Source organism: Spermophilus citellus (assembly GCF_964194105.1).
Source record: "Spermophilus citellus genome assembly, chromosome: 2".
Taxonomy (NCBI): Eukaryota; Metazoa; Chordata; class Mammalia; order Rodentia; family Sciuridae; genus Spermophilus; species Spermophilus citellus.
In genome coordinates this window covers 174,387,189-174,401,180 of record NC_138183.1, presented here as the reverse complement: position 1 = coordinate 174,401,180, position 13,992 = coordinate 174,387,189, and the positions used below count along the sequence as shown (strand labels likewise).

The window sequence follows — 13,992 nt, the reverse complement described above, 5'->3', positions numbered from 1 at the left end:
TCTAGTTTTAGATTTTAAAATATTGAATTTCTTTTCCTAATTTCTATTTTTCAAATTTAAAAAACCCAGAAACATTTAAAAGGTTTTAGTGCATAGGAGAAAATGATAATAGATTGATACCTTCCATCTAACTTTTAACTGCTACTGAGGGTTGGCAGGCAGAGCCACCTCAAATTGTTACCTAGCTGGGGCCTTTGCGGAAACTGAGGTAATTAGAAGACCACACCCTGCAAACCCCAAATCTTGCGATCAAGTCAGAAAGATTTTGGCCATGTAGCTCAGAATAACAGGAATGAGTATATTGAAGGGATAGGAAAAGGAAAAGGGGACCCTCTCAGAGGACAGAGTGGGTCCTCCCAAAGAGGAGAGAGAAAATGGGTCTTTCCTACACTCCCATTTTATTGGGGATCCCAGACAAGTTTGCAGAAAGTCCTGCCAGGGCTCACTTCTTGACTTTTGACTGACAGCAAGATAACATCAGACTTTTAAGTACCCACTGCCATGGCAACTCTAGGTTGGCCTGTGTTGATCATCTAATTGGATTTTTAACCACACATTCTTACAGATTTAATGGTAAATCGGAATCATCCTTATTTCCTGGATTTTCAGGATCTGGTCACAAAAGTGTTTCCCTTCAGGGTTACTACCAACATTATTTTGGGCCTACATTTCTCCTGTAGTTAACAGTTTGCTGAGGAATGTGACATATCCTGTCCACTTAGGCAGGGCAGCAGGTAAATTGCTTCTTGGAAAAGAAAGCATGTGGGGGTCAGCAGAGCGGACTCATTTTATAGAATTATTCTCTTAACCTCATGTTTCCACCATCCTCATCTGTCTGTCCCCTAACAAAACCACTTTCCATAGAAGCTTTAACTTTCAGATTTTGGGGGCAGTGGGTAGTACCAGGGATTGAACTCAGGAGCACTCAACCACTGAGCCACATCTCCAGTCCTATTTTGTATTTCATTCTGAGACAGGGTCTCACTGAGTTGCTTAGTGCCCAGCTTTTGCTGAGGCTGGTTTTGACCTCCTCCTTCCTCAGCCTTCTAAACCTGTGGGATTATAGGCATTTGCCACCACGCCTGGCCATATTTTTTTATGACTTTATTTTTTTTTTATTTATTTTTATATGGTGCTGAGGATCGAACCCAGGGCTTTGCATGTGTGAGGCGAGTGCTCTACCGCTGAGCCATAACCCCAACCCCACCTCCCTGCCCCTACCAGATTTTTAATAACAAAAAGTGAACATGTATCAAAACATCACATGGTAAATATGTACAATTCTTATGTAATAGTTAGAAATTAAAAATATAAATTTAAATGAAAAATCCATGTTTATTTTTGATAATAATAACATCAAAAGTAGTTGGCAGGCTGGATGGGGTGGCACCATCCTATAATCCCATCAACCGGGGAGGCTGAGACAGGAGGATCCCAAATCCAGGCCAGCCTCAGTAATTTTGTAAGATCCTATCTCAATGTAAAAAATAAAAAGGACCATGAATGTAGCTCAGTGGTAAACCACCTCTGGGTTAAATCCCTAATACCAAACCAAAAAGCAAAAACAAACCACTGGGCGTGATGGCACCATTCCCAGCTGTTCTAATATCCTGTAATTTATATCAGACTCTACATAGCTGTGATCTACTAAAAGCTTTCTCAAAGCTGCCTCCTTTCTTTGGGTCAGCACCTCCTCCTCAGGCCTATTTAGAATTCCATGGAATAAAAGATGAGTAATATAAATGAAGGCCCTAACCCAGAAACTTAGTTAAGTCCTAGGCAAAAAAAAAAAAAAAAAAAAAAAAAAACCTTGCAGTTCTATACATTGTTGCCTTATTGATAAACCTGGATAAATCTGGAGAGGACAGTGCTATTACATAGCCTTTACTCAGGTAAAGTTTAGCCTAAACTTGGGTGCAATAATATTTATCTTATATAGTCCTCAGTATTTTGCATAACTTTCATTAGTGCAGAAATTAAGTTGTATCGTAGTGCTGAGCAATATTAATAGTGATGTCCATTCACTCATCCAACTGAATAGGCCGTAAATTCCTTAAAGACAAGGGCCTTAAGGGCCTTATCTTATCTTTGGTTTAGAGTCCTGTGCCTACGTACAAGAAATGCTGTCAGCCAGCAGTCAGAAATATTCTGTGGGGAAGTAAGGAAAGAACAAGTTTTCATTGCTCAAATAACATTTTGTTCTTCTCTTTCCTCTTGTTGGGGCTATAGGCAAAGGGTATGTTCTTAGGACCACTCGCATTGAAAACTTAATTTCACAAAACGACCAATCTCAGTTCGCCCAGTCTCAGGGGCTGACTCCACAGCTGGCCCGTTTCTGCAGGCCACGAGGTCACCACCACCACCACCTCTGCCCGCATGTTCCAGCGGTCTCTAGGCTTGCCTCTCTGATTCCCTCGCTCCCTCCCTCTCTCCGGAGGGCGTCGCTGGCGGGTAGCAGAGCCCTGCTGGAGGAAGCGGATTCTGATCGTCAGCCCAGCGGAGGCCCAGTTCCCGGAACGCCTCCAGTTCGTGCCTCAGCCTGCTCTCGTACCGCAGCGGCTTCAGGAGGATCTCAAGACCCCCGCACGCACCCAGGGATGAACTCAGCCCTAACTCCAGAAGATTAGGTTTCAGGCCACGGTGAGTGAGGGTCCGGTGACAGCTGAAAGAAGGGTCGAGGCGCAAGACCCGGACCGAGGGTTCGCACAGAGAAGCTGCGACCCCTGGAAAACAGATCCGGATGAGACTTCTGTGGGACTCTGTCTAGGAGCCCGGGAGCACTGGAAGGGGTGGAGTGTGGGCGGAGGCGAAGCAGGAAACCCCAGGCCAGGCCTGCTTGAGCTGGGGGCACTGTGGAGGGGAGGGACAGAGCGACGCCCAGCTGGGTTGCCCGGCCCGCTTACCTGCTCTGGCGACCCGTCGCGCGCCCGGCCCTCGGGAGGAGGCGAGCCTGGCCCGAAGGCCTTTGGATTCCGGGACCGCCCCCTCCTGCTCCCTGGCTGGCGGCGACCGGCAGAGACGGCTGGAGCCGCAGCGGCAGGATGAGAGTCGATGCCGCCCCTTTTCGCCTGCGGACGCGCGGCCAGCGGTGCCGGCTCAGCCTGTGCGCTCCATGGGTATGCCGTGGGGCCCCGCGGTCGGCGGGCGGCGCGGGCGGCGTAGAGGCCTGGGGCTACCACCGAGCGTTTTGGCGGTGGCGGCCGCCGGGCTGATGTGCACCGCTCTGGTAGCCTACGCCTGCTGGGGACAGCTGCCGCCGCTACCTTGGGCGTCCCCGGCTCAGTCGCGGCCAGTGGGCGTGCTCCTTTGGTGGGAGCCCTTCGGGGATCGCGGCCCCGCATCAAGGCCGGCACCTGACTGCCGGCTGCGCTTCAACATCAGCGGCTGCCGCCTTCTTACCGACCGTTCGACCTATGGAGAGGCTCATGCCATACTTTTCCACCACCGTGACCTCGTGAGAGGACCCCCCGACTGGCCCCCGCCCTGGGGCATCCAGGTGCGCACAGCAGAGGAGCTGGAGCTGCGAGTATTAGATGACCTGGAAGAAGAAGCGGCGGCTGCCGCCGAAGCCCTGGCGATCTCCAGCCCCAGGCCCCCGGGCCAGCGCTGGGTGTGGATGAACTTCGAGTCGCCCTCCCACTCTCCGGGGCTTCGGAGCCTGGAAAGCAACCTCTTCAACTGGACGCTCTCTTACCGGGCTGACTCAGACATCTTCGTGCCTTATGGCTACCTGTATCCCAGGAGCCACCCTAGGGACCAGCCGATAGGTCAGATACCGCCGCTGGCCCAAAAACGGGGGCTGGTGGCCTGGGTGGTGAGCAACTGGGACGAGCGACAGGCCAGGGTCCGCTACTACCACCAGCTGAGCCAGCATGTGCGGGTGGATGTGTTTGGCCAGCGAGGGCCAGGGCGGCCCGTGCCTGACAGCGGGCTTCTGCACACTGTAGCCCGTTACAAGTTTTACCTGGCTTTTGAGAACTCGCAGCACCTGGATTATATCACCGAGAAACTCTGGCGCAACGCGTTGCTGGCTGGGGCCGTGCCAGTGGTGCTAGGCCCAGATCGTGCCAACTATGAGCGCTTCGTGCCGCGAGGCGCCTTCATCCACGTAGACGACTTCCCTAGTGCCTCCTCACTAGCCACCTACCTGCTCTTTCTGGACCGAAACCTGGCAGTTTACCGCCGCTACTTCCACTGGCGCCGGAGGTACGCAGTACACATCACCTCCTTCTGGGACGAGCCTTGGTGCCGAGCCTGCCAAGCTGTGCAGACTGCTGGGGACCAGCCCAAGAGCATACGCAACCTGGCCAGCTGGTTTGAGCAGTGAGGCTGTCTGCCCCTGAATGTGACCTTTTTGATCCTTTTCTGCACATTTTCCTGACTGCCAAATCATGGGACTAAGTTCTCCAAACACCTATTTTTGCTCTATAAGGAAAAGGTGATTTACCAATTAATATTATTTAGCACAAGGATGGAGTGGGGAAGATCCCTGGTTCTTACATTTTTTGCACAACTAGTTCTCTGCTGTTCATGGGTTATCAGTGTTTCTCGTGAAGAAAGGGTTCTTTCCATGCTCCTTACAGATGTGAAGAAATAGCTTAGCTACAAGATGCCTTTAGGAGATTTCTTTGAATTTCCTCATCTGCCTTAGTTAGGCCTTATCTGTGGCCTGTGCAGCCTCAAAATCTCATACATAAGGTGCCCCACTCACATTTGCCTGGACAAAAGTGAAGCAAAGCACTGTTTTTAGCATTGGTGTGAGATAGTGGAAGGACTATGCCCACAAATGGGTCTTTTTTTGGTTGTATTAGTCAAAACCTTGCTTCTGGCTGGTATGGTGACAATTGCCTATAATCCAAAGCCTCTTAGGAGGCTGAGGCAGTAGGATGGCAAGTTCCAGACCAGCTCCAGCAATTTAGGGGCACCTTCTGAAAATAAAATAATAAAAAGAATTGGGGTGTAGCTCAGTGGTAGAGTGCCCCTGGACTCAATCCCCAGATTAAAAAAAAAAAAAAAACCCTCTGGGAAAAGGAGGGTAGTTCAGATAGCCATTGACTTTGACTTCCTTAATAAGCACTGTTTATTCCCCTGCCCTATAAATGCAAACAGATTCTGGATTGTGCTTGGAGGACAGTTAGGAAGAATATATGGTTATACCTTACTTTACACAAGAAATGTATTCCAGAAAAGCTGCATCTATATCAAATCTCAAATTCAGTGCCCTAAGAGAGTTCAGTAGTTAATGGAACCTTATGGAGAATCCCTTTACAATGTGAACAGTCATCTTCTAATTTATTTCTTCTGTCTTTAGTTTTTCTATAAACTGGATTTAAAAAATTACAATTTCAGATGTGAAAATAAAGCAAAAGCAACCTTCTTTTCTCTCTCTTCCTGGCAAAACAGCCTGCATTTACAGACAGAAGACAGAGAAGCCACAATGTCACTTTCCACAAAATTATGGACATTCCATGTCTTTACTGGACCCCCAAATTTAAACTGCAACCCAGTGCTTCAGAGGTGCTGGCATTACCTGTACAGAACAGTGAAAGAGATTGTACTGTATTGTGGAATCATGAAAAAGGAAAAAAAAATGGTGCGTGTTAGAGGTAATTTTTGTTTCTACCTGACAGATTTTAGTAAAATGTTTTAATACAAGGGAATAGGAACTAAACTAGTGCCTTCTACTAATGGACTCTGCCTTTTGTTAAAGGCTGAATCTGCAGTGCTGCTAATGCCAGCAGGTTTCCTTCTTAGTCTGCAGAGTACTACAGCAATTTCTCACATTTCTAGAGTCTTTGAGAATATGCTGTGGGTCAAATTTTGAAAATAATATGCATTGACTTTACAGGAAGTTGAATGAACATCATATTCAACAGATATCACGATGTGCCTACTCTGTGCCCAACATTGGGCTTGGGCCCCTAGGGAAGATACAAAAACATATAAGGCAAGGGCTCTTACAATCTACTAGTGCCAAAAAGTGAATAATGACTTTGATGAAAAAGCTGGCAAAACCTATTTGACTAAAGTGAAATTCTTAGAGATATAGACCATAAATCAATGATTAGAATGCCATTTGATTTAAAGCCCACCATAATGGCGCTTTTCTCTTTGAGTTATTATAATAAGGATACCCAATGATTAATTGTTGTGGGTAAGTTCCAAAATAAATTAGTTTTATACAGAGTTCTGCTGTAAATAGTAATTTTGTATTTGATTTGTACAATTAGGTTAGTCAAAAAGCAAGTTTTACCTCTATGTGCATTTGTTGCATACATACTTGAAAAGCTCTTAAAACTTAAAACTAGGTGCTTCAATTCTTTCTATTCTTTGAAAGGAAAATTAAAATGTCAAGATCATTGTACTGTCATGTGTAACTAATTAAAAAAAAGAAAAAGAAAGGAAAAATAAAAGCTGTGGACAACATTCCTCATTAAAGTATTATAGTTTGGGCAGAATTTCAATTACAAAGTGAGAGTCACCCAGTAAAGATAAACGTTTTACTCTTGAAGTAAGTAATAAGATATTGGCAAGTGATTTTTTGAAGGTAGTTTGGTTTAGATTTGAATTCTATCTATGTGACATTGGGCAAATTAGTAATAATATTGAGTGTCAGCTTCCTCATCTGTAAAATGAAGGGGAAAAGTATTTCACAGCTCATTATGAGCATTTCAGAAAATAAATGAAGATGCCAACACTTAGTGATTTTAGGATACCCTCATATACATTTTATGTTTGAAACTGTATCTCAAGGTGTATTGCAGAATAAATATGAAATAAAAAGAAGATGCTTCATATTGTATATTTCAAATCAGCCCCTACAGCTAAGCCATATTTCAGGAATCATCACTACCATTAAGCCCGAATTTGCAAACTAGCACTAAGCACCTATGCTTTCTTTGAAAAGAAATTTGTGTTTTGGTTAAGTTATATAATTAAATTAGTAGAAATTATTTTATTGATACCCTTTTGGTATTAAGTTGGTTTTTTTTTAAAGAGAGAGAGAGAAGAGAGAGAGAGAATTTTTTTAATATTTATTTTTTAGTTATTGGCAGACACAACATCTTTGTTTGTATGTGGTGCTGAGGATTGAACCCGGGCCGCATGCATACCAGGTGAGTGCGCTTGAGCCACTAACCAGATATTTACTGAATATTTAGCATGAGGAAGAATACATATGAATGCAATATATATATATATATTTTTTTTTTTTCAAAAATTACTTCTCTGATTGTCATGCCCTCCTTTAAAAGGCATACACTTTTCTTTTAAATTTATTATGAATTTTTAATTTTTTAATTTTTTTATCACTGGGTGTCTCTACATGAGTGAACCTTGAAAGATAATAACATCATAAAACAGTCTGATTTGCTTGCAATATTCACAGATCTTTTTCATCTTCCAAACCTTCCCCTAACAGCAAGGGGAAGACAGTAGGGAAGACAGGGTGTCTTCATGAAAAGAGCTTGCAATTTGGAGTCTGAACCTAAATAAAGAACTTAGGAGAGTTTTAGCTTCCTTCTTAATAATGCATGAATGCCCCTACAAAACCAGGGTCAAACATGATGATATGTACCAAAGTGCTTTGAACATTTTAAAGTACTATACCATTACAGGATATTCAAAATTTTCAAGGCTGTAGACCTGGCATCAGTAAACCTTTTCTGTACATGCCAGACAGCAAATATTTCACGCTTCACAGGCTGGTTATGTAGTTTGTTGCCACTACTCAGCTCTGCTGTGGGAACACAAAAACAGCCACAGATAATGTATAAACAAATGGGGTGGCTGGATTTGGCCCACCAGCTATTGTTTGCCAATTCTGCTCTAGACTTCTAGAGATATAAGGAATTTGGGAAATTAAGTATATAGTTTTAAAATCTAACCTGATGGGGTTTCTTAGAAGGGATTTAAGGAATTGTAATTTAGGAATTCTGGTGGCAGATATTCCTGGATTCCTAGACCAGTTTTTGCAATATTTCCTAGTTGATCTTGGAAAAATTATTTAAGCTTTTTGTGTTTTGGTAGCTTAAGCTCTAATAAAAGTAATCATATATAATTTATAGTCTTGTTGAGATTATTAGATAACACGCTTAAAGTATTGAATCTAGTGCCTGGCACATAGGAAGAACCTAGAAAATGCTAGCTGTGATTGCCACCAATCCCTTTTACAGAGGGAGGAGTCAAAGTCCACACCCATTGAAGGACTTGTCTAAGGTTAGATAGTAGTGACAGAAGCAGCCATGCCTGTGCAAATCACAACACCTTTAAGCCTCTGTCACTTGAACTTCAAAATGAGGGGGTTGCACAAAATAAACTCTTGAGACCTTCCAGTTTCATTTGCTATCATTCTACTAATTGGCACCCTAGGGCTTAGCTACTTCACCTCACAGTGTCCCTTCCTTACAGTTTAGAAATGAGTTCATATATAGGAGCAATAAACTGGCAGAAAACCAGGCACAGGCACCAGAAAGGGAGAGTCTGCTTTAGCTTACACACACACACACACACACACACACACACACCCCTCAGATATCAAGGAGGGGATCAAATCCATGATAATTAGTTTGGTAGATAACTATTGCATACATTTCAAGTCACTCTTGGATGTGTCTCAGGGACTTTTATGCTACACATTCTTTTAACAAATCAAGTCTTAATATTCAGATTATTTTGACAAAATGATTAAAGTAATAAAATGGAAAATGGCTCGTTGTTTTTGATGTGTACCTCCATGCACCTACGTGTTCACCTGTGACCCATGGGATACTTCTTGTTTGGGGCAGTTTTTGTGAATTATATTTTTTCTAGATTAGTAACTGAATTGCAATGACTTTGCCTCTCCTGAGTTGCACTAGGTCCAATTTACCCAGTCCTTTTGTTTCTTCTTGCCTGCTTTTTTTTTCCACTTTAATAACTTGGTGACTCATCTCCAAGGGCATAAGAAGTACATCCCTCTCTGTCAGTACAGTTTATTTTATTAAGTGCTCTGATGCCCTTTATGCACTGCCTTTATCTCCTAACCATCACATTAAGTAATGTCATCTTGAGAAGAGCTGAAATAAAGCCTGGGAATATGATGGTGGGCAAAGAGCTGATAGGGCAAGCTGCCTTCTTTATAGCAGATACTGGAACTGTTCAAAGGGGAAAACATGAAGTTGGAATAAACACTGAAAATTCTCTATCTGCTCTCCCCCAACACTTTTGCACACACTTGCTGACATGCTCATTTAAGTACAGACTTTGAAAAATTACCATGGCCAGCTGAGGATAGGAACAATACTGGAAAGAAAACAAGATGTGATTATGAATTGAGTAAAAAAGAAAAGTGCATTATAAAATGGAGCAGGTGGTGCATATGGATGGGGATTAGGAAAGACGAAAAAGGAAAGACGATGAGGTCAAGGAATACAAAGTATTTGAAGAGAAAAAAGATTAGATAAAAGAAGGGAAGAAGGAAAGATACATGAGAAAAGTAGAGCAAAGAGTAGGAAGGGTTAAAGGACTACCAAAGAGGTAGGATAAAGGAGGGGCATATGCAAAGACATCAAGGGAAGAGTTAAAGGGTTTTTATTTCAGTGCTGGGAATGGAACCCAAGAGCCTCCTTTATATTAGGAAACACTCTATCACTGAGCTACACCCCCATCCCAGAGAGAACAATTTTAAATGCACCATTCAATGTCACTTTGCTGAGAAGAAACCTTTGTTCCAGCTTAAGACACAGCGTCTGTCAACAGATTGGAGCGAAGTCTAAGAGTATGAGAGTTCACTGACAGGGAGAGTCAGGAACTTAGAGAATAAACTAACATTTCAACAGAAATATAAAACTATCTAGCCAGGCACAGTGGCTAGATAGTGCCTGTAATCCCAGCAGCTCAGGAGATAGAGGCAGGAGGATCCGGAGTTCAAAGCCAACCTCAGGAACAGCAAGGCACTAAGCAGCTCAGTGTGACCCTGTCTCTAAATAAAATTTATGAATAGGGCTGGAAATGTGGCTCAATGGTTGAGCGCCCCTGAGTTCAATCCTTGGAATCCACTCCCCCCGAAAAAAGAAATATAAAACTATTTCTTGATTCATTACAGCAGATGTTAAAAACTCTTATGAATGCTTTTTTCATCTTGGAAAAAAGTACATTAAGTGCCTTTTATCATTCCTAGTTAGTGTACTTCATCTATACTCAATATCTGCTTTTAAATAAATCTATTTTTATATAGTCATAATCACCAATTTATTCTTTTAAAGAGACTAAGAAAAATATGCAAAAGATTCAGTTCATTAATATGCTTATTAATTTCTTGTAGAATGTTATTACAAAACTATTTCAGGTAAGATTTAAAGAATTGGATTTTTTTGACTGATTCATTTTGAGATGTTTGATTTAATGTTTTTAAAAATTACTGAATCTCTGCTGGAGTTGTAGCTCAGTGGTAGAGCATTTGCCTAGAACATGTGAGGCACTGGGTTTGATACTTAACACCATATATAGATAAATAAATTATATAAAGGTTCATCAACAACTAAAAGAAATATTTTAAAAATTACTAATTCTTACCTAATATCCTGAAAAAAATAATATCATATTAGGTCTTGAGTGGTAAGTATTTTCTGAATTGTTTTTAAAAGCAGAGAGAAATGGACTATTCAGCATTTAACAAATGTCATTATTACCATCACCTTCATAATGACTAATCTCTGTAGGGATTTTGTTCTCCCAGCAACTAGGAACACCTGTCCTTGCCCTGTGATTTTTTTCTGGTTCTTCCAAGGTTAGGTAAACATTTTAGAAGGCTCTATTACATTAGCTGAAACATCCCCACAAACAATTATCTTGGTGTTTTAAAAGTAATGCCTTCAATAATGTTATGGTTTCTCAAACCTTTGCTGGGAGGTAGAAATCTATGGTTTTATACAAAGATTTTTTTTCCAGAAGTGATAGTTCATTAACATTTTTATGTAATGGAGCTCCTGCTATAGGTAGGATGCTTTATATCCATATTTTTAAAAATCATTTTTTTGTAGTCGTAGATAGACAGCATGCCTTTATTTTATTTGTTTTTATGTGGTGCTAAGGATCCAACCTTGTGTCTCACACATGCTAGGCAAGCACTCTGCCACTGAACTACAGCCCCAATCCTATCCATATGTTTTTCTATTTATTACTCTTTTGTTAAAAGCATTGTGATCAGTGCCCTCTAGGATGACTCTCATTGGTCCCTGCCTCCTGGTGTCCATGCCTTCATGTAATTGTCCTCCTTGGAGTTTGGTCTGGATTTAGTGACTCACTTCTAATGACTAGAGTATTGGAAAAATGAAGAAACTTCTGAGATTCGGTTATAAGAAGATTCTTCCTATCCTCCTTCCCTTATTTTTCTTTCTTTTTGTTGCCTCTTGTCTATCCTTCCTCTCTCCCTTCATTCTTCCCCCTCCCTTCCTTTCTTCCCCCTTCCTTCCTCCCCTACCCATGCCCCTTTTAATGGGAACATAGGAAAAGAAACCACCTGTCAAGGATTTTTAAGCATTATGTTAACTAATTTTTCTTTAAATTCTCAGTTTAATGTTGAAGAGTTATATGAGAAATTAGTGAAACTTATTTGCTCAGCTTTTTTTTCCCCCCTTTAGTACTGAGGATTGAACCCAGAGGCACTTTACCACTGAGCCACATGCTCAGCCCTTTAATTTTTTTTTTTTTTTAATTATGAACCGAGGTCTCACTAAGTTGCTTAGGGCCTTGCTAAATTGCTGAGGCTGGTCTTAAAGCTGCAATCCTGCATCAGCCTCTGGAGTCTCTAGAATTGCAAGCTATGCCACCATGCCCATCTAGCTTCTCTTATCTTTTTAATGTCTTAAGGAAATAAGAGGAAATTATTATTTTATTGTTGCCTTTAGTTGCTAATACCCACATTTTTTTTTCTTTGTTGCTTAAAGCCCTGCCAGTTTTATCCTCTTACTGGATGTACTGGATATACTAGGATAATCTTAACCAGGAGGCTGAAATGGTCAACATGCCAACAACTTTTAAGATAGGAATTTTGGAATAAAGGAAAAGATACTAGGTTTCAAAGGAAGTGCCCGTAAGCCATTGAAATTCAGGAAGCACCCATGTACCTCTGAAATACAGAAAGCACCTAGGAGGATTTGCAACTCCTGAGTAACGTGCCCTTGGCCTGCACCCTTGACCCAAACCCATTTAACATGAGGGTAATGTTCAAGTACCAGGAAAACTGGAACAAAATTGGGGAGCTCCATCCTGCCTCCACCTCTAGTTCAGACCCTAGTGGTCATCCCTCTATAAATATTAACACCCCACACCAGTGAGTTTCTGTCTCTCCCTCTGGAGATAACCCACATTCTCCCTTGAGGGCATATTTATTGGTCTATCCCAAACAGGTTTCTCTTTCTCTTTCTTTCTCTCCCTGCCCCCTCCCCCTTTGGTACAGGGATTGAGCCCAGGGGTGCTTAACCACTGAGCCACATCCCTAGCCCTTTTTATTTTTTATTTGGAGACAAGTGCCGCAGTCTTGGCTGGGCACAGAATCACGAGCCAATCAAGCAGGAACAAAACTTTATTTTGAAAAAGCCGCTAACACTCTCAGCGCCAGCAAGTCAAAAACCGGTCCTCCCACGAGGGTGTCCGACCGGAACCGCGCGTCCCGGAACCCCCCCCCCCCGTCTCCTCCGACCTCCTCCGGAATTCCCTCCTACTATCCTTCCCCAACCAATGGGAACTCTCCAGCAGTCCCGTAAAGTCCCGTAACTTGAGTCCGGTAGCAGGCCAAGGTGAACAGCGGGAGTCCAGTTTGCATATGAATGTAAATTTTAACATAATCATCTCAGTGGCTAGCTGGCGTCACTTTACAACCAAAGGTGCCATACATCGTATATATGCTTGTGGCTCCTAGCATCTGCCCCCTTCTGTTTAATTAAGCAACAAGCAATGTGGCTAGGGACCGTGCCTGGTAGGTTGTCCAATTTAACATATGGTTCTTACCCGTCATGGGAGAACTGACCTTTAGGCGTCAGCTTCCTGTCTTAGGTTGAATCCACTGTAATCAGAGCAACCCGTCGCTGACTACCGGTCCAGCATTCAGCCATGCTTGTGGATAGGCCTATGCACCAGTGGGGGGGTGAGGTTCTTGCCTCACCTCTGTTGGCCCCCAAATTTAGCCTTGGTGCCAGTGGGGGGGTGAGGTTCTTTGCCTCACCTCTGTTGGCCCCCAAATTTAGACCATCACTAGTAGAAGGGAGGAGGATACAGAAATGCCACGACACCAAGCCAATTGACGGCTCCTTTGGAAAAATTGCGTCACTGGTGACACCATCAGCAAAGATATGCCAGTATTACCACAATAAACATGGGGTGAGCTGGCAAGGAAATTGCATCACTGGTGACACCATCAGCAAAAATATGCCAGCAGTACCACAATTCGCTGCACCAGATGATATTTCACAATGTATGCAACTGATATATAGTCCAGGCAAGTTCTGCAAGCAGTTCAAATTGGAGGAGTCTATCAATATGTCCATATCCTCCCAAAGTAAATCAAGTCCTTGATAGCATTACTTGTTGAGTTATATTCATTGATGCATCAGTTTATACAGTTTACTGTGATAGCTATCATAGAAGCTGTAGTTTGGTTTTATCTCAGTCTTCACTGGAATTGGGATGGAGATGGAAATTCTGGCAATGATGGTAAAGAGACATTATCCTGAACAGAATTATTAAATATAATAAAAAGAAAAGGTGAAAGTAAACAAACAGATCTGTTAAACTCCTTTAAAAACAATCCTTAACAGCCGTTTACCAAATTTAAATTAGTAAACAAACAGATCTGTTAACCATCTTTAACAACAATCATAAACAGCTGTTCACCTAATTTAAATTAAACCATATAAATCACGTGAATAAAGAAAAAATTCGGATCCATTTTTTCATGAGCGCTCCTCATATAAGAAATATGGACATACACACATACAGACATACAACACAAAA

The 13,992-nt window shown here is 42.4% G+C and overlaps 2 protein-coding genes across 2 annotated transcripts in view; both read left to right on the top strand.

Moving 5' to 3' along the window:
- Window positions 1-13,992, top strand: part of LOC308631085 (piwi-like protein 4) — a 107,635-nt gene that overhangs the window by 28,496 nt on the left and 65,147 nt on the right. The window lies entirely within an intron of this gene.
- Window positions 2,965-6,933, top strand: FUT4 (fucosyltransferase 4). The gene has a single exon (XM_081262022.1). The coding sequence runs from the start codon at window positions 3,113-3,115 to the stop codon at window positions 4,325-4,327; it is 1,215 nt and encodes a 404-aa protein (XP_081118148.1). The 5' UTR covers window positions 2,965-3,112; the 3' UTR covers window positions 4,328-6,933.